Source organism: Phascolarctos cinereus, unplaced genomic scaffold, assembly GCF_003287225.1.
Source record: "Phascolarctos cinereus isolate Bilbo 61053 unplaced genomic scaffold, phaCin_HiC Scaffold_7;HRSCAF=346, whole genome shotgun sequence".
NCBI lineage: Eukaryota > Metazoa > Chordata > Mammalia > Diprotodontia > Phascolarctidae > Phascolarctos > Phascolarctos cinereus.
This window is the reverse complement of record NW_027556180.1, coordinates 176,410,824-176,432,840: the sequence shown is the minus strand read 5'-3', so window position 1 is coordinate 176,432,840 and position 22,017 is coordinate 176,410,824. Positions and strand designations below refer to the sequence as shown.

Genomic DNA, 22,017 nt, shown 5'->3' with positions numbered 1-22,017 from the left:
AACTTGCCAGTTATTGGATTGGTTTATTTTATTATTATTATTTTATAATTACTGTATTAATATCGCACATTTTTTAAGTGTCTATGTGCCAGACACTATGCTAGGAGGTTAGGCTACAAGCACAAAAAATGAAACAATCCATCCTGTCCAGAAATTTATATTTTAACAGAATATGGTGACAGGCTATTTAAAAATAACCTCTTTATTAACTGCAAACTTAATGTAAACTTGCTTATGCTTTTTAGCAATTAGCAACAGGATAGGATGCATGAATGCACACACAATAAATATTTCCCCTTTAAATGAAAACTCTATCCAGAAGCATCACTACACAAGACATGTTCACTCACCTTCAATGTAGAGGGGCTCTACAACATCATGGTTAATTAGTTCAAAGTTTTCATGGCCGATCCAATGTTCCACATTTCTTTTCCTGCCCGTAAAGAAGTTGTCCACAACTGTAACCTCATGGCCATCCATCATTAGTTTGTCAGTAAGATGAGAACCCACAAACCCTGCTCCTCCAGTTATCTGCATTAGGACAGTTTGTATGAAATATTTACAGAAAACACCAAAGAAATCAGATGAAAACAGATTTCACAAACTGGCTTTTGCAGCTGGCTGGGGATGGGGATGGGTGGGGATGGGGTGGGGACGGGAAGGGGGAGAAGTGGCAAGGGAAGATGGGAGGGTAAAGATATTTCAGGTAATACCTTTACTTCTACTCCAGAGCAAGCAAGCATAAATATCTCAACAATCTCTAAAACAACCCAAAGACATTACTCAGGTAATTGTTCAGGAAGGTAGGTGTTACAAATTCAAAAATATTCTTTCTCTTATAGAACCTTACATCATGACAGCATTCTGTTTACAAGAGATACTCTGAGTAATGCTGGGACAGCATAACCATCTGTAGAAGACTTAACAGAATTACTTTCACTAGAAGGCACAGAATGGCAAGGTATGAGTTATGCATTGAATGTCTGTGCTAGATAAGTAGAGGCTTCCATTGCAAAAATTCACCAAGGAAAAAAATTAAGAACAAGTCAATAAGCAAACAAGGATTATTCCTAGGCTGAAGCCTTTAAAAAAATAAAAAGAAAGAAAGAAAAAGAAAAAAAAAGAAAACTGCTGCTTGATTATCACCATGATAAGGTAAATCATACACAGAATCTATGTGCTGTTTAAAAAGTGATAGAATTATGTAGTTCCTGTGCTCTGACAGGGCTTCAGTAATACCCAATTTCCTAAAATTAAAAGCCACCAGAAACATGGGGCTGATTACCTTCAAAACATTTGAATGAAAAGATGCTGTTAATGCCATATTGTGTATTCGTGCTTGGGGAGGAGGTATGGGAACAAAGCAGGAACAAGACTAAATCATAAAAAAAGTAAAATTGCCATATTCTACTCTGATTTATATTCTCTTACTGAACACTAGTTTCATTCCTTTCATTTAAAAGTTCCCTGACAAAATTTCTAGGTCACCTATGCCCCTCCTATTCTGCTCAATACCCATCCCTTCTCAACCACTCCTCTTTCTCTCAATCACCCCCAATCCCCCACTCCCCAAAAAAGCTAAAATGCAGTTTGGTATAGACCAAAGAACACTGACCCCAAGGTCAGAAGATCTATCTATACTGGCTCAGACACTTCCTCGCTATGCCACTAAATGTCTTGATCTCAATTCCTTCTTCTGTAAAATAGGGATAAAGATACTCATTCCTCACTTCACATGGCTGTTGTAAAAAAAAATGTTTTGAAAATCTTAAAGCATATCAGCTATTTTATGATGGGGATGAGGAAGTGCAGGTGAACCTAACACCTATCTTAATAAATGTATATTTTATTAATGATTTTGAATTATCATTCTTAGGGGGCAGGACTTTGACTGCTCACAAGTTAGAATCACGGAACAACAGAATGTTTGAGTTGGGAAAGGGATTAGAGATTTAGATTAGTGACCTTCGTGACCATCTAGTCTAGGCCCTTCATTTTACAGATGAGGAAACGGAGGCCCAAAGAATTTAGGTGACTTGTCCAAGGCCACACAGATAGTAAGTTACAGGGCTAGGGTTCAAATCCAAATCTTCAGGAGTTCAAATTCAGTGCTCTCCATCGCACCACATGTCATGAAGAACCTGTCATGAAGAACCCTAGAGGACAAATAGTCCAAATGGGGCATTTTACAGAGGGAGAAACTAAAATCCAGAGAGGTTAACTTTCAATGTGCTTAAATTTGTTCACTATTAATAAAACATTCTTGGTAACCTTTTAGAACCATAGAATTACATGGTTGAAAGAGACTTTAGGATCGCCTAAACAGAGATAAGAATTTCTAGCCTATCTCATAGGATGGATACAAGGTAGTGACTACAAAAGTACTTTGTGAACCATCGAGAGATATACAAATGAAAGGTAGCATTACCTAGTCCTGCATTTGAAGAACTGAGGCCTAAAGAGTCTATGTGATCTGGGCTCTTAACACAGTGCTACTTTCACTACCCTACTATACTGTACAGTTTGTGATCATCATTCAGTTCTACATTTTATTTGAATTGACTTTACTGGTTCATACCTTTTTTGGGGGATGGGGGGGGACTAGGAGAAAGAAGTACTAAAAAAGTAAATGGGAAAGGGATTACTAAGAAAAAAAACACCACCCTTTAGAATAGAATTGCTATTTCAGTCTCAGTCTCTTTAAGTTCACAAAGTGCTTTTACACAAATTACCTCATTTCATCCATGTATCCACCTGGTGAGATAGTCAGGGCAGAAATTATTATCTCTGTTTAAATGATCTTGGAGTTGCTTTCAACCCTGTTAAGTCTAACACTTTTTTTTTTAAATAAAGCTAAAAGAATGGTGCATCAAAAGTGACATGTACTGTGTACAAAATAACAGTGATATTGTAAGATGATCAGCTGTGAATGACTTAGTTATTCCCAATAATACAACAATCCAAGACAATTCTGAAGGACTTAGGATGAAAAATGCTGTCCATCAAAGAAAGAACTGATGGTGTCTGAATACAGATTGAAGCATACTTCTTTTTTACTTTATTTTTCTTGAGCATTTTTTTTGGTCTATGTTTTCTATCACAACATGACTAGTATGGATATATTTTGCATGACTACACGTGTATAACCTATATGGAACTGCCAGCCTTCTCAATGAAGGGGTGTGGGGAGGGAGGAAGGGAGAGAATTTGGAATTCAAAGTTTTAAAAACGAATGTTAAAAATTGTTTTTACGTGTTAACTGGGGAAAAAATAAATACTAAATGAAAGCTTAAAAATAAAATACAAAAATAAAAGGAAAAAGAATGGTACATCAGAGAGAATGCTGAATTTGGAGTCTGATGACTTGGGTTCAAAGCCTGGTTCTGTTACTTATCCTTCTGACCTTGTGTAAGTCAACCATTTTCTCCAGGCCTCAGTTTCCTCCTGTGTAAATTGTGTGTGTTGGGGTGGGAGGGAAAAGAGGATTATTCTCTCCAGGTCTTAATTTTTTCCTCTTTAAAGTGAAGAGGGGTTGGATCAGATGACTTTCATAGTCTCTTCCAGCTCCAAACCTATGATCTAGGCTTTAAAAATAGCCCATTTTCTCAAACAAGGCATGTAAACTTATCCTATGGAGAAGGGAAAAGGAAAGGAAAGAGTATTTATTAGGCACTTACTGTGTGCCAGGCACTGTGCTTTACAAATACAATCTAATTCGACCCTCAAAATAACTCTAGGAGGTAGGTGCTATTATGATTCCCATTTTACAGCTGAGGAAATGGAGGCAGATAGAGATTAAGTGACTTGCCCAGGGTGACACAGCCAGGTGTCTGGGGCCATATTTGAATTCTGATCTTCCTGACTCTAGGCCCAGTGCTTTACTCACTGCACCACCTAACTGCCTTGCATTATACAGCCATTTTTGCATCTAAACTGCAGAATCAACAGCCTAGAACCTGAAGCCATGTATTGTATTTATGAATTATACAGGCTTGCTTCCTGCATTTCATTAACTTCAGTAGTGGCATGAAATTGTGAGAAGGTCCCTTGGCCTTGGCGGTAACCCACCAGAGTTGCTTTAATGGAGTAATTCTCCTCTATCAGGAGCACTTAGTGCTTTATGTTACTTAGCTAGGCAGCCAGAATATTTTCTTCTTATCATATTCAGCCCATTAAGCAAGTATTCCTAATAGAAGGAAAACAGATAGAAGCTGAGGGCTTCTGGAGGAGGAAAAAAAATTCACCAGGAAAAGGAAATCAACAATGAAAAAGAAATCTTCTTGCTAAATCTATCTACAGGTAGCAGCAGAAAAAGGTTTGTTATCTTTGACAGTGAAAATTGGATTATGAGTTTATACAACTTTGGGTATTTTCTACGTACAAACTCCAGTTGAAGCATCAATGTTAATGCTTGTTCAGGGTGCCAAAAACAGCTAACTTCAAGCTTGGCATTTAAACGTGAGGTTGCTCAGCAATAGAGAAAAATGATTTCAAAATTTATTCATTCTTGTGGATGAAAATTTCAACACCCCCTCCATCAAAAGGGCCCCAAGTTTTAATGCTAAAGAATTTTTAAATTAAAGGTGTATAACCATTTCATAAATAGTAAGTCACTATACATAAATGGACAGTTTGTTTTTTAGAGCTTAAACTATTATTTTAAACTCGAACCCCACCAAAAAAAAAAAAAAACAGATGAACTTCTTTTCTTTTCTCACAGTTTAACTTATCCTAGGGCAATTGCTCTAGAAATAGTAAAGTCAGTACCTTGCCGTTATTTGTAAAACAGAATAAATTCTGCTACCATTCATCACCCTGTGACCTTTGCCACATTACATATGAATAACGGCTTCTTCAAAACCATTAGTTCCTATAGAACTTTACACAAGATTATCAAATGGTCATGATTGTGCCGTTAATCAGAAAAACTCAGCACCCAGTCCTATGGCTACAGAAGACTGGAGAGAAATAATTGCCCTGTGCCACTTCATCATGGGTCACTCCATTCAAGCTCAGATGGGGCCACAGATATTTCTGGTGAGTTGTAAAAAGAGGCTGTGACCCAAGCAGAGAACTGACATTTGAAAGAGAAGCTTCTGGTTTGCTCTGGGTCTGAGTTATGTGATTCACCAGAAAAGGCAGGAGGCGACCAATCTGTCTGCTCTAAGAAAAGGAGGTTTTATGTAAAGTTGGTTTATGTTTGCTACTCAAAGATAAGTAACATTTTTCTTACAAGTGTTTCTCCTTTTTCTTTTTTTCTTTTTTTTAAGTTCCTACAAATTGGGCTATTGTGAATACTTGGACAAAACTTGTACTACATTGAATTTCAAGCATCCTAAAAGGGAAGGGTTATAATTCTTAAGTCATCAAGGATCATAGATTAACAGGATAAAGGAGTTCCATTATTAAAAAGAATACTGTTAATGAAGAATATATGCAAACTTACCAAAATTCTTTTTCGATCCTTTTCTGATAAAAATTTCACTGGTGGGTACTTCTGGATAAAGCTACAGAATATGAAGACATACACAAAAAATAGAAAGCCAGAATTAGGGGTCTCAATTCATTTTTTGCTAACTGCTGAATCACTAAGAGCTGAGCAGTTCTACAGAACAAACGTTTCACTTCTGCCTGTAGTTTTAATGGGCAATGGAAAAGCTGACCTAGGGCAATTCCTATATGGAGTTTCTATCTACTGTTCGTTCAATTCATTGAATAAATGCTATTTAACCTGCTGGGACACAAACAAACTGGGCATGACTTGGGGTTCCACCCTACAGGAGCCAACCTGCAGCTCCAGCTGGCAACCTACATGACCCACAGTGAAGGCAATACACAAGAGAATTACATACTAAAATAACTGTACAACTGAGGTATTGCTCAAGCCTAGACAGGAGAAAACAGCCATCATCCTTTTCCGATTCTTGGAGCAGGGAGGAACACCAAGTTGTGTCAAACAAGGAGTAGAAAGAAATGTTTCTTTTCACTTTTCTATATTAGAATGTTTCTTTTCACTTTTCTATATTAGCTCCCTCCCCCCAATTCCTCTGAGCTCCAAGTTTATTTATTTTTTTGAACAACCGCTACTTCATCTTTTCTCCTCTCCCCAGCTATCACCAGCACACCTGGGTAGTATGAAGTCCCAGAAAGCTCATCTATTCTTGTGGTTTCAGGGGTTCTTGACTTTTTTTGCATCACAGAAGTCTGGGGAAGCTTATGAACCCAATCTCAGAATAATATTTTTAAATGAATAAAAGAAAATACATAGGATTTGAAAGGAAATAAATATAGCTAGTTTAAATACAGTTATCAAACTGGGGGTAAAAAAGTTCACAAATCCTAGGTTAAGAACCTCTGCTACAGAGCTTGTCTATCACTGTGTGTGCAAGCACATACACATTTGCACATACACACACACTTGTATACATAAAATACACACATATAGCACATATACATTTGTATGTACATACAGTTGTGTATACAACACACACACCCCTCTAGTGAGAAGACGCAAATCCACTATGGGAGCTGTTCACATAACTGAACAAGACTAGAAAATCAGGCTAGATTGCCTACAGGAAATTGCATAGTTCCTTTAAAAAACAAAACTCCTACCAGAAGCAAAGAGATTATCAGTACTATTGAGGCTATGAGTAACAGAGGATCACAGAGAAAAATGTTAATGGTGTGATCAGGATGAAGCATATAACAAGTATGGAACTTTGAAGATGAATTGGAGTAAATGATGTCATCAGGGAACCAAGGACTCTACTGGTAGTCTCTCAATATCAGGAAAAATCAAAGGGCAACAGCATGCTGAGTGGATTCCCTTTGGTGAACCTATGGGAGGCCATGGACCAGAGTGTATAGGATGGGCAGGTGTGCCTCGGTTATAATCTATATTACTGGGGGGAACTCCCAAATCAATGAGACCACACAGCCATTTAATATTTGAGCAGGACACATAAATGTGGGTGTCCTGCACTCACATTCAAACTATTACCAGGTTCCCAAACAAACTTGGCACATCTCCTCCAAAAGGCTTCCCTTCTCAAATTTCCTCCTTCCAGCACTTGGCACAGGGTCTGGCACATACCAGGCACTTAGTAAATTACTATCAACTTCACTTGATTGCTACAATATCATCATTCTTCCAACATCAAGGGCAAGGAGTATGTCAATAATTTATCTTTGCATTTCCCCAGGACAATATTTTGCATATAGCAAGAACTTTATAAGTATTGAATGAACTGGGTCATCTTTGACCTTCCCTTTCTTTGTTTGCCTACAGCTAGATCTATAACCAAACCCCAATGTTTCTTCTTTCAAAATGTCTCTTGTATTCACCCTCTCTTCTTCATTGCTACCCTACTCTCCAAGCCTTATTACCTCGGGCCTGGTTTACAAGAGGAGCTCCAATAGCTCCCTACTACCTACTTCTGTCTAGCATCAACTCATGCCATAACCTGGCCTTTCTCCTTCCCCTCCACCCCCTTTTGCATTACACCTTAACCTATGTCCTCCATTCTAGTCAACAGATTTGCTCATTATCTCTGGGACACACCAGTGCTATTCTTACGCATCTGTTTTTGCTCAAGTGATTCCCTCCAGCCTGGGACACCCTCCTTCCTGCTCAGCATTTAAATATTTGTGGATAGATTATGTCTCTCCTCTCTTTTGTGACTATACTTTTTTTCTGGCTAGGCAACGTGGTTAAATGACTTGCCCGGGGTCACAGAGCTAGTAAGTGTCAAGTAGTCTGAGGCCAGATTGGAATTCCGGTCCTCCTGATTCCAGGGCTAGTGCTCTATTCACTGCGCCACCTAGCTGCCCCGTGACTACACTTCTTGATCCCTCCACTCTTTCCTATCACTATCTTCTTAACTCTCTACAATCTGGCTCCTGACTTCATCGTTCAACCAGAACTGCTCTCTCCAAAGACACCAATGAACTGTTATTTGTCTTTTTCTCAAATCTCAATTTTTTTGACCTCTCCAAAATCTTTAACACTGTCAATCACTCTTTCCACCTTGACACTACTATCTTCTCTCTAGATTTTCATGATTATTACTCTATCCTAGCTATCTTCCTACCTATCTGATCATTCCTCTCAGTCTTCTTTTGTTGGATCTTCATCCAGCTCATTGCCGCTAATTCTGAGTCTCCCTCGTGGCTCTGTCCTGTGTTCTCTTCTCCCTTCTCCCATACAATTTCACTTAGTGATCTTACCAGCTCCCAAGAATTCAATCACCATCTCTCTGCTAATCATTCTCAAATCCACTTCTTCAGTCTCAAGCTCTCTCCTGACCTCCAGTCTTGTACTCCAGAGGCTTACTGGCCATCTCAAACTGGTTATCCCATATACATCTTAAACTCACCATACAGAAAACTGAATTCATTATCCCCCTGTTCACCCTCAAACCTTCCCTTCTTCTATACTTTCTATAATTCTTAGTCACCAATGGCATGCAACCTTTGATGTCCGACTCCTCACTCTCACTCCCCATACCCAATCTGTTATCAAATAGTGGAAGAACTATTGGTAATAATTATTAATAATAATAATAATATAAAAGCCTGTCAAGCAGGAAGATGTAGTATCAAGTTCTACTTCTAACATATACTATCTGTATGGACTTAGCCAAGTCACTTATCCAAGTGGTCAAAGATGCTTTCTAACGCTGAGCTGTACAGAAGTTTTTGTACTGCGTTTCCTATCCTAATTATAGGTCTGGGCCAACACAACAAATGACATCCAAATAGTACTTTACAGGTTGCCATGCACTTTGCACACATTCTTTCCTCCTAGTCACCCAGGTTCACTGTTTAGGTGTCATCCTCAACTCCTCATTTTCTCTCACCACCACTACATCCAATCCCTTGCCAAATCCAGTTAGTTCTACCTTCCTAATACTTCTTACATATATTCCCTTCCCTCCTCTGACATTGTCACTACCTTGGTGAAGGCGTAATCACTTCACCCCTGTACTTTTGTACTAGCTCATTGGTTGGACACCCTAAATCAAGTTTTTCTCTCTCTAGTTCATCCATCAATCAGCTACTAAAGTGATCTTCCTAAAGGGCTGATATCTCCAGGTCAGATGCAAAGCCCCAGCCACTCCCATTCCCAATCAATCAATTTCAGTTATCTCCCAGTCATCTCCAGGATGAAATACACAATGTTCTGTTTGTCTTTTAAAGCCCTTCATAAGCTGGCCTCTTCCTACCTTCCTTATACCTTACTCCCACTGAGTAATCTATGATCCAGGGATACTGGCTTCCTTGCTGCTTCTCACACATAACCCTTCATCTCCAGATTCATTTACTTTCTCTATTTCCCACACCTGGAAAGCTCTCCCTTGCCTTTGCCTTCTGGCTTCCCTGGATTCCTTCAAGCCCCAGATGGAATTCCACCCGTTCCAATCCCCCTGATGCTATTGCTTTCCTTCTGCTGATTATAATTTATCCTGCATATACCTTGTTTGTACATAGATGTTTTCATGTTATCTCCATTAGAACTGTGAGTACCTTGAGAGCAGAGATTGTCTTTTACCCTTCCTTGTGTCCCTAGACACATACTAGGTGCTTAATGAGTACTTACTAACTATATAACCTAAGAATCCTAATTTTCCTTGTTTTAGGAGTGTGCCTCTATTATTTTTTTAAAAAATAATTTTAATTATCGGTTGTTAATTTTTAATTTTCAGTTAAGTATCTCATCTCCACTCCCTCCCCTCCCAATGAGAAGGCAAGAAATATCATACCCACTCTAGCAATGTTTAAAAGCAATGGAAAGGCAAACAGCATGCAGAAGACCTGGGGTTTTGTGAGAGGAAGCATTTTATTTCCAAATTAATGATCTATAATGCTTAGAGGAACACTGATTTCACTCCGAAGGGCTTTTGTTTAACTGTGTTTCCATGCAGAACAGGCTTTTTAGCAGCATGCTTACAGCCTCCTTGGCTGCACACATGAAGAGAAGAAGGAACGAGGGCATATGCTGCCCGTAGCAATGGGCGCTATGAACCTCTTCCAGAAAAGAGAGACAGTGAAAAGACAGGATTGCTCAAGACAATCTAACACTTTCAAGTGCCATGGCTTGATCAAGATCACAGATTTAGAGCTGGAAGGGATGTTAGAGGTCATCTAGTCCAACAGTCTTTGTACAAATAAATTTACTGGGGCTGGGCCTACTTTGTTAAATGACAGGCAGACAGAAATGAAGAGAGCAATAATTCGAGAAAACAGTCTATAAATGCCTTTTTTTCTTTTTTACTTTTCCAGATCCACAGGATGTTCAAATTGGAAGGGAACCTACTATTCTAAGACCTTTTTAGAGAAGGTTAAGCCTCTTCCCAAAAGTCATAACAAGAATCAAGAGTAGGGCCTAGGCCACTAGCTAAGTGTTTAAACACCTAGATTGAAATTTTTTTCCATTATATCACACTTTCCTTTGCTCTTTTTGTATTGTAGTCTTAGGATTTAAATATTTGGGGGGGGGAGCTGCAGCCCTCTCACTATTCACTTCATATTCTAATCTCTTGAAAACTACCTCTATTTGTCTTTTAAATGAGAGGGAATTGAGAGGCTTCTGGTTAAGAGGGTGACTGAAAGGTAGTAAAGAGCTTAGGTCTACAGGTGAATCCCAGCAAATACCTGATAAGAGCCCCAGATAGAGCAATTGCAAAAAAAAAAAAAATCAGAGAAACAAAATTAAGGTCCTTTTTCTTAATCAGAACTTCACCAAAAAAAAAAAAACCAAACAAACCCCAACAACCAAAAAAAAAAAACCACCCACCAAAAAAAAAAACCCTCCAAAACAAACCAAGTTCAAGTAAATAAATGGGCCTGAGGTCATTCAGTTCTGGGAGAAGAACTATGTCAGGGAAGCCGACATAAGCTACTATAAATGATCCTGATGGTCACTGATGCTCTTGGGAAAGGGGTGGGGGGAGGACTATAAGCCAGCACAAGCTCCAGGAATGATGGCCTGAAGCCAAAAACAGGCCTTGGCCTGTCAGAACAGAAGTAAGGGACAGAGAAATCCTTCACAGGTCATTGAGCAGAGAGATGGGACCTTGTTGTGTGTGCCTTGGAGCACGGGGACGCATAGCAGGAGGAAAGGCCAGTACAATCCCTGGAAGGAGGAAGAAGAAGGGAGAGGGAAAGAGTGGTTTGCAAGAACCCTGAGACTAGCATGATCTCAACATCCAAATGGGGCCTGTCAGGCATCAGAATCAACTCCCAGCTGCGGACTGTTTGAGAAAGAGAGACAATGGTCCAAAATAGAACCCTCAGTAAACCACTACTACTAGGAAATGGAGATAGAAGCCAAGGATTGAGGGAGAGAATAGGCATTGCCACTTGAGTGCCAGTAGCATCCAGACTACTGAGGCGAATCAACCAAAGTACAAAGTTCCAGTCTAAGAACTGAAACTAGACATAAGCAGGAGAAAACAATCACAATGAAGGAATGACAAAGGCTAAGAGAAACTAAGCAGTAAACCCACAACAAATACAAATAGAGCCTCCAAAAGCAATGGCTTGGCAACATGGACTATAGGAGTAGATGGAAAGAATGAAGCAAGAAATTTTGGATGAAGTCAGATTTCTGGAGAAAAAAACTGGAAGAACAGAATATGAAAAACCTTATCAAAGTGGCAGACTCCCTGAAAAAGAGAATGGAGTGGATTAGCAGGAATTAAAATAAATTTTATACAACTGTTTTTTAAAGATGGGAGATAAAATTAAATTCAAGAACCAGATGTGATAATAAATACTGGACATACAATAAGACAAAAGACAAAACACTCCCTGCCTACAGTGAACTATTAAGAAGAATACAGTGTTTACCAAAGTAATTTTAAAGACAGAGCACTTATAATCAAACACTTAATCAATACACATTTATTAAGTGCCTACTATGTGTGAGACACTATGCTAATAACTGAAGAAATCAGGAAAGGCTTCATGTATGTAGCAAATAGCACCTGGTACAAAGCTTTGATTTGAAGGAAGCTAGGAATTCTAAGAGAAAAGGTCAAGAAGGGATGCATTCCATGGACTATAGAATGCCATATACAGGAAGTAGCTAGCAGCACATTTTGACAAGAACAGAGAGTGTGAAAAGGAAAAACTGGAAATAGGAACTGGAAATATCAAGAGAGAGCCACATTATGGAAGGCATTAAACTCTAGGCTGAGGCATTTGCATTTTATCCTGGGGCAACAGGAAGGCACTGAAAAAGACCAGGTCAAATCAATGGTTTAGTTATATCAATTTGGTATGCGTGTGGAAGATGGATTGAAAAGAGAGGACAGACAGGAAGCAAACAGATCAGAGAAGACGCCACAGCAATAGTTTAGACGTAACTTAATTAAGCCTAAACTAGGACAGAGTATATGAGAAGGAAGATGTTGTAAAGGCAGAATCAATAAGAAGTAACTACTAATTGGATATGGAAGGTAGAGAAAAGTCAAGATAACTTCAAGGTCGTGAGCCTGGATTACTGGGAGGATGGTTTTGTCCTCAACAAAAAAGGGGAAGTTTGAAGAACAGATGGATATTTGAGGAAAGATGATGAGTTCCATTTTGGACATTTGACTTTGCAGTGCCTGGTCATTCAGGCAGAGATATCCAGAGGTAACTGGTAATAGAAAGACTACAGTTCAGGTGATTTTTTTTTTCTGTATAGGTATACATATCTGGAAATCATCTATGACATGATATTAAATTGATATGATATTAAATTAAGTAGATATGATATTAAAATGATGGGAGCTAATGAGCTTACTAAAGGAGATAAACATACATGAACACACATATTGATCCTCCTTCCTCTTTTTCTCTCTCCCTCCCACATATTTAATATTCTCTTTTGTATATGTACACACAGACATATGTGGACATATATGCATACAAACACACATGTGTATGCATGCATGTATGTATTCATGTGTGTGTTTATGTGTGTATGAAGAGGGCCCAATATTGAGTTTTGAGAGACACCTATTTTTAGGACAATAAAGGGGCAAGAATATAGCAAAGGAGACTGAGTGAGAATGGTAAGACATGCTAATGGAGAACTGAAAGTGCAAAGTCACAGAAACCAAAGGAGAAGAGAGTATCAGGTTGAAAAACCAGTTCTCTTGATTTCCAGTACAAAAGCTACAAGAATACTGAATAGCTAACCAAGCGTTCACATGAGTTCCATAGATTTCTATTAATGCTATACTGTCAATCATGCTTTTCCAGCAATGCGCTATAGAAATGATTCCTGAAAGTATAGGTAACCACCTCTCCTGACCCACTTAAAGGGAGAGGAAACCCTGGGGGAAGGGTGACATGGAATGTACCTGGTCTTCAGACAGTCCAGGTCAGAGAATTATGGTTATACATCTTATATTTATTGAACTTCACTACACAGAATTTGTGGTAACAAAACTATTACTAACAATAAAAACAAGATCTTTCATCTACATGGCACTTTTCAGGTTTCAAAGCTCATTCCCATAACATATAAAACCTCACAGAGGTAGGAGCGGCAGGAACTATCCCCATTTTATGGATAAACTAAGGCTGAGAGATATTTAGTGATTTGCCAAAGATCACAAAACTATTAAGAATCAAGGTGAGTATGTATTTCAAGCCTTCAGACAATTCTGTGTTATTTTGCACTACAAAGAAGTTTAAAAAAATCAGGCTCACAATCTAGGTGGGGAGATAAAACAAATTAATAGGACAAAATAACCAACAATACAGAGTATCACAAAGTAAGCAAATGATTAAGATTGCCAGTTAATGCAAAAAGAAAAGCAAAGGAGAGGAGAGGAGAGGAGAAAAAAGAAGAAAAGGAAAGAAGAGAAGAGAAAAGAAAACTGAGAGGAGAGAGATCACTCAGGTAAATCCTAGAACAACAAGAGCTGTGAACTGGGCATTGACAAGATCCTTCATGAGATCTCCTATCCTAAGGATACATAAGATTAGGGAGGACAATGAAAGATGCATGCAATTTAAGTAGAGAATTTGGAGGAACATTCTGAGCGGAGGAATGCAGCAGGTAGCAGACAGACTTACTGTCAGGACAGTAAATAGACTTGTTTGGTAAGAGCAGAGGTTTTTTTTTTTGCAATAATAGAAAAATAATGAAATCAACAACAACAACTGCAAAAATAATAATAACAGCAGCTCACTTACATAGATCTTTAAAATTTACAGGTACTTTACTTCATTTGATCATCAAAACAACCCAGAGTGATTGGTGCTATCTATCCCTACTTTGCAGATGAGGAAATCTTCCAAGAAGTTAAATGGCTTGTCCAGGGCCATCTAAACAGTGCTCTATCTCCTTCTTATAATGGAATAAAAGAAAAGCCTTGAAAGGTACATTTCCAGCCATATTGTGGAGTGTGCTGAAAGGTACACCAAAGGGTCTAAATTGTACTCTGAGGGGAACGCTTAAAATATTTTTGAGCAATGGAATGATCTAAATAAGAGTTTTAGTTGGATTAATCCAGTATCACCATGCAAAATGTGCTGAAGGGACCGAAACCAAGATCGTAGCTTTAGAGCTAAAAGAGACTTTAGGGCAAAGATGTCAAATACACTGCAACATTCCCAAGTACAGATCGAATCAGATTCAAATGTAGTTCCTATCTTATTTTAATTGTTGATATATTAATGAAAAAATACATACATAATTATACACATTTTCTATACAAACTTGTGTGGTTTTTATAAGTCATCATGTCGCCTGCAGGGATTCTTATGATTTCATGGAAATGACTAGAAAACAAACACTTTGTCATTACTTTGTTATGCTTAAATCATTAAAATATTAGGTTTGGTGACTCCTATTTCCACTTGATTTTGACAACCTTACGTTAGGGGTTATCCTGCCCAATTCCACTATCCCTATTTACAGGCAAGTAAACTGAAGCCTAGAGGGGTAAATGACTTGCCTAAGACCACAGAAGTAATAACAGAATTGGGAATGCAACCTGGATCCTATATTTCAAACTAGAAGCCAACTAGTCCCAGATTTTACAGAGAAAAGAAACTGAAGTCCAGGGATGCTAAACAACCTTAACAAGGTCATATAATTAATTAGCAGCAGAGATATCCTCCAACTAAATTTCATCTTTTTCCCACTGTACCAGGCCAATAATCACAGAGGCAGGGAAATCATTTGGGACACTATTATAGAAGCTAAGACCTAAATTGAGTGGTAGCAGTGAGACTATGAAGGAAGGGATGGCAGCATAAAAAAAAAAAAAGAATTGGTAGGATTTGGGTGACAATGGATATTAGAGGAAAGATACATGGCAAAGACAGGAAAAAGCCAATGATAACCACATCTAGATCCTGGATAATCGGCAAAATGACAGCAACATTAAAAAAAAATGAAGCTGGGAAGAGGAACTGAATTGGGAAGATACAAGATTTAGGTTTGAGATCATAGAAGATGCAGAAGAAAATAACACCTCTGGAATAAGCAGCTGGGGGTACAGCATTGGGGCTCAAAAAAAAGGAGGTCAAGGTTGAAGATAAACATGTGGACCATGATGGCTAAGAGTGCCTAGAGAAGGGCAGAGAACCAAGTACATTCTGTCAGCAGTCTTAGATATGATCTACTAATCTTTTGGGTCAGCTTTTTTGGAATTGGGTTAAGCATCTCTAAGACTATTTAGGTTGCATCATTTCCTAATGTCATAGTTGTTTATTTTAAAAAAAAAAGGTGTTCTAATTCACTGTTATGTGCCTGGAAATTTCAAACATACCACCTAAACCTGGGGTGGGTAACTTGCGGCCTTGAGGCCACATGTGGTCTAAACCATCAGAAAGTAATTTAAAATGTAACGGGTGTGACATTATTTGAAGTTGGGGGCAGCTAAGTAGTGCAGTGGATAGAGTGCCGGGACTAGAGTCAGGAGGATGAGTCTTCCTGAGTTCAAAGCTGGCCTCAGACACTCACTAGCTGTGTGACCCTGAGCAAGTCACTTTACCATGTTTGCCTCAGTTTCCTCATCTGTAAAATAAGCTGGAGAAGGAAATAGCAAACCACTCAAGTATCTTTACCAGGAAAATTCCAAATGGGGTCATGAAGAATTGGACACACCTGAAAAATGACTGATCAGCAACTGAAAAATATCTGAAATTATTTTAACAGCAGATATTATTAGTAACTTTAAAAAAATACCGTACACTAACCTTGAAGCTATTCTTGATGAATAATTCTTTTTGTTTGTTTTTATAATTAATTTTTTTAATTTTCAACATTCACTTCCATAAGCTTTTGAGTTTTAAAATTTCTCCCTCTCCCTTCCATCCCCCACTCCCCAAGACAACATGCAATGTAATACAGGCTCTACATACACATTCTTATTAAACATATTTTCGCATTATAAAGGAGAATTAGAACCAATGGGAGGAACCATGAGAAAGAAGAAAAAACAAAGCAAAACAAAAAACAAAAAAAGAAAAGGAGAAAGCAAATAGTATGCTTCGGATTTGCATTCAGACTCCACAGTTGTTTCTCTGAATGTGGAGAGCCATTTTCTATCATGAGTCTTTTGGAGTTGTCTTAGATCCTTGTATTGCTGAAAAGAGCTAAGTCTATCACAGTCAGTCATTACACAATGTGTACAATGTTTTCCTGGTTCTGCTCACTTCACTCAGCATCAGTTCATATAAATCCTTCCAAGTTTTTCTGAAGTCCACCTGCTCACCATTTCTTATGGAACAACAGTATAGAAAACTCTTACTACTGTTCCATAAGAAATAATAAAAACGTAGAAATGTGCAGAACAGCATTGGTAGTTGGACTTCCCATATTTGGAAGTTCCCTGGACCAGTTGATATAAGTCTCCCCAGTTTTTTTTTTTTAAGAAACCATCCTCATTTTTTGTAACACAACAGTATTCCATTACATTCATATACCACAACTTGTTCAGCCATTCCCCAATTGATGGGCATCCCCTCAATTTCCAATTCTTGGCTACCACAAAAAGCTGCTATGAATATTTTTACATGTAGGTCTTTCCCCCATTTTTATGATCTCTTTGGGATACAACCCTAGAAGTTGGTATTGCTGGGTCAAGACGAATAATTCTTAATCTCTACTTTTAAAACCACATTTCTTTTTTTTCCTTGTTTTTTATTGTGGTTAGGCAAATTCTAAAAACTGGTTACTGTGTTTTTCTGTTAATACACATAGAAGCCAATTCTAACAGCCAAATAAATCTCTCAGCTACAGTTTCATGCAATCAATGTCAAAATATTTCTAGGGCAGGGAAAATTTAAAAAGGACAGATTTCAGTCACATAATCTGGCAGGTAGTGTTTTTATTCACTTGAGTAGGTACACCATACACCTCCCAGTCTGCCCAGTTAACCTGAAAAATAAAGTGTTTCATAAAGTCTAGCAAGTAAAACTGCCAGAAGGCAATAGTTACATCTGCTTCATGACTTTGGAAGCACCTCTCCTATCTAGTCAACAATGAGTTTAAAGTAGATCCTTACAGATCAAATATGTAAAAATGTAGATATCTTTTCAGCTTCAACAACACACAGATCATCATCAAAGAAGGCTGAAAGGAAATGCTCCATTTCTCATATTTGCAGTGACTTTTTTTTCTTGTCAATAAAGTGAGAGAGATATACGACTGGTTTGTCTGTTCATCGTTTTGCAAACTTGAAGGAATTTCCAGCCAAGAACACAAGGAGCACAGATGGGCAGATTTATTTTCTCAGCTATATATACCCTGTCATAGGAAATCTCATTCCGGGTTTTTTTGTTTGTTTTGCCTGTTCTTTCCCATTACAAGCAATAAAACATGAGCTACCATTGGTCTCGCTCACATAGCAAAGCAAGCTCTGCTGAATTTTGGGGCTCTTTCTATCCAAAGAAGCTTAATCTTCAATTTAGGTCAAAATGCTTCAGGTTTCAATAACTATCATGAACTGTGGCAGGAAAATTCCCAATGATAATACCTGAGCTACTATCCTTAAATATGAATAAAATATTTTACTTTTGCTCTAGGGAGAAATTAAATGCTCAGTTCATCAGACTTAATTCAGGGCAAAAAGGCAAAGGACCGAAACTACTCGCATCCACTTAGTGAGACCAACTTAACTTTCCAAACCAAAATAACGTCTCCAGGCCAATAACTTCAAATATGTTCCCTCATTAGAATACAGAAGTTCTGTGAGGGTAGGAATTGTATCTCCTTTTGTTAGCACAGGAAGCTCTTCACACTTTTTCACTCATTCAAACTAAATTACAACCTTCCTTACCCTTTAATCATTTGGCCAAAAGAGCAAAAAGAAAAATTATTTTCAATCTTCCATTTTATCCCTGGAGTTGATAAACATAATTCTCATAAAATTGAAAAACACTATTTTTGCCCTGCCCTAAAACTAGAGGTGTGCTAGAGTCACTTGAACTTGTAAACAGCCAATGGTTAAATTTTGAGTATGATTTACACCTCAGAAATAAGCAAATGAGGGGCAGCAAGGTGGTGCAGTTGATAGAGCACTGGCCTTGGATTCAGAAGGACCCGAGTTCAAATCCGGCCTCAGACACATAACACTTACTAGCTGTGTGACCCTGGGCAAGTCACTTAACCTCACTGCCTAACCCCCCCCCCCAAAAAAAAGTTGTTTCAGTCATGCCTGACTCTTTTTTAACGCCATTTGGTGTTTTCTTGGTAAAGACAATGGACAGGTTTTCCATTGCCTTCTCCAGCTCACTTTACAGAGGTAAAGACCCTGCGCAAGTCACTTTACCCTGTTTGCCTCAGTTTCCTCAAAATGGCAAACTGCTTCAGTATTTTTGCCAAGTAAACCCTAACTGGGTTCGTGAAGAATGGGACGCGACTGCAGAACAAAAAGAATTGTGAATTATACTTAATTACGCATATGTCTCAGATTCCTCCACGATTGCAATTTTTTTTAAAAAGGCCACAGGCAATTTCTGGCTCATCTCTATCTTCCACTGCACCGGCAGCATAGTCCTTTCTGCATAGTAGGAGTTCAGTAAATATTTGCTGAATGAATGAATCAACCTAATCATCTGAGAGAGAAGGGGGCACCAGGCTTGGCTAGCCTCCTTTTCCCATGTGGAATCTTGGCAAACCAGGGCCTGCCAAGCCTTGGAAACAAACAAAACACCTCTTTGTAATGTTTGCATTATGGATTTTATCTGTAGAAACTACCAAGGTAAACAGAAATTGAGGTGAATGCCAGGGATACAGTACTGGCCTCTGATGAGCACATTCAAGTGTAATCCTGAGCATCCTCACTAGTTGGTGTAGAGGGAAGAACATTGGCTATGGGGGAAAAAAACAGGACCAAGGTTCTAGACTCACTTCTGCTACTAAACAGCTGTGTTACCCTGAACACACTTAACTTCTCTGGGCCTATTTCCTCACATGTACAATAAGTTATCCCTTCTCTATCATGTAGCACCCCTGCGATCTGGAAAATCCATGTAAAATTTTTTGGCCCTTCCTTCTTACCAGAGAAGTCTGAATTATTATATGAAAAGATAAAATATATTGATTATGCAAGACCATACATATATGTTATGCATTTCTGAGTTTCTAAACTTTCTGTGTTGTTTGCTGGCCTTTGCGTGTCATCTGCGGCTTCTGCAAAACTCCCCCAAAATTCCCATTTAATGTCTTATGCTGATCCGAAATATATCGAAACTGAGATAGAGAAAGTTTCGATGTAGAAAGGATAACTGCCTCTCCAGCTGATATTTGATGATTCAAGTTAATTCAGCTCCAACTCTTACCTTACCTCCAATTCCTCTCCTAAACACATTACCTAGAACTAATCCAAATCCTGCCCTCGTACTAGGAGACTTCCAATGTATATATTTGATATTTCCTCTGACACCCTAATCTGTCAGTCTCTCAACTTGTTCATTCCCTATGACCTACTCTTTCACCCTACCTCAACTACCCAGAGAGGTGAGACCAGGGGTGGGGATTCTGTGGCCTCTTCTTCTGTGAAGTTGGGATTCAGTCCCTTAAGGACTGGAGGGCCACATGTGCCCTCAAGGCTGCAGGTTCCCCACCCCTGGGTTAGACCGTGGACTTTGTCATCACCCACAAGTGTTCCAATTCCAAGTTCAGGAACTTCTATCCTTTCATCTTTCCCTACGTATATTATCCTAACTGTTCTCAGTCCTCATTCGATTCCTTAGCCCCTCAGTTCTTTGCACTGGCAAAACTCTCTCTCCTAATTTGTCTTGACCACTTTGTTACCCAATTCAACTTTACACTACCCTCTGTGCTGGAGTCTCTTGCCTTCTTATCCTATTGCATGTTATGTCTTGCCGAACACCAACTTTGGATTCCTTGTACCACATGAGGCCTTCACTTCAATTCATTTGCTGCTAAACAAAGTTGGAGAAAATTATGAAACTGAGTTGATTCCACTGAAAATATCTGTGACATAATCTCACATGGGACCTCACTACAGCAAGGCACTCCTTTCACAGTCCCATCCAACACATAAGCTTTCCTGTACCTTTTATTTTTCCTCACACCTCCCGTGGCACTCCTCCCCTCTGAGCTGAGAATCTTGACTCATACACTTTTGAGGCTACTGGCCAACAGTTCTCTCTTCTCATATCGCTCAAATCCTGTCTTACAGGACGAGGTGGCCCTTCTTGCCAAGGCTAACCCCTCTATGTATCTCTTGGATCCCATTCCATCCCATTCCAGGCAGCTGGGTGGTGCAGTAGAAAAAGATTACTGGGCCTGGGATTAAAATCCAGCTTCACTCATTAAGCAAATTACTTAATTTCTTTCTGCCTCGATTTCCTAATGTAAAATGAAATGACAATATTTGCAAGGTGTTTTTCAAATCTTAAAGTGCTATATAAACGCTAAAGATCATTCTATCCCAATTGAATTCTATTCAATTAGTATCTCTATGCTGATGACTCCCAGACCCATTTATCCAGCACTACCTTCTTTTTTGACCTCCAGTCTTACTTCTCCAATTACCTATCAGACATCTCGAACAAACACAATATCCTATAAACATTCCAACACAACATGTCCAAAACTAAATTCATTATCTTCCCTGCCTCCCCCAAATCCTGCCCTCTTTCAAACCTCCCTATTACCAGCAAGGGCGCTACCACACACTCACTTACCTAGGCTCACAAAATGGGTGTCATCCTCAATTCCTCACTCCAACTCACCCTCTATCTCCGATTGGTTGCCAAGGCCTGTGGATTCTACCTTCTCAACATCTCCTGAATACATTCCATTCTCTCATCCAACTCTGGTGCAGGCCCTTATCACTTTTTTTTGTTGTTCAGTCATTTTAATCATGTCTGACTCTTCATGATCCCATCTGGGGCTTTCTTAGCAGAGATACTAGAGTAGTTTGCCATTTCCTTCTCTGACTCATTTTACAGATGAGGAAACTGAGGCCAACAGGGTTAAGGGATTTGCCCAGGGTCATATAGCTACTAAGTGTCTGAGGCTGGCTTCCTGACTCCAGGCTAGGCACTCTATCCACTGCACCGCCTAGCTGCTCCTTTACTCCAGGGCTATGGAAATAGCTTTCTTGTTGATCTCCTTACCTCAGGTCTTTTCCCCACTCCAGTCTACCCTCCACTCAACTGTTAAATTAATTTTCCTAAAGGTCTGACCATGTTGTACGTCCTCCCCGTGTGATCAATTCCAGTACTAAATACAAAATCCTCTTTTTGGAAATTGAAAGCCCTTCACAACCTGGTCCCTTCCTAACTTCCCATTCTTCAGACTTTAACTTCAAGATACTCTAGAATCCAGGGGCCTTGCACAGACTCTCTCCAGACTCTTTGTCTTTCCCTGGCCAACCCCCATGTCTCCTAGCATCCCTTCAACTCTTGGCTCAACCTACTTTCTACCGGAGGTCTCCTCCAATGCTAATGCCTTCGCTATTAGCTCCAATTTCCCCTGTATGTATCATATACGTATATAGTTTGCACATCCCTTGAAAACAGAAACTA

At 39.0% G+C, this 22,017-nt stretch overlaps 1 protein-coding gene across 3 annotated transcripts in view; it reads right to left on the bottom strand.

Annotated features, from left to right (window-relative positions):
• Positions 1-22,017, bottom strand: part of UXS1 (UDP-glucuronate decarboxylase 1) — a 146,210-nt gene that overhangs the window by 66,937 nt on the left and 57,256 nt on the right. For all 3 annotated transcript variants that reach the window (XM_020987928.2, XM_020987929.2, XM_078147365.1), the window contains exons 5-6: positions 5,447-5,507; positions 351-531 (exon numbers count right to left, since the gene is read on the bottom strand). In XM_020987928.2, the coding sequence (XP_020843587.1) occupies positions 351-531; positions 5,447-5,507 (242 nt within the window). The remainder of the gene's footprint in view (positions 1-350; positions 532-5,446; positions 5,508-22,017) is intronic.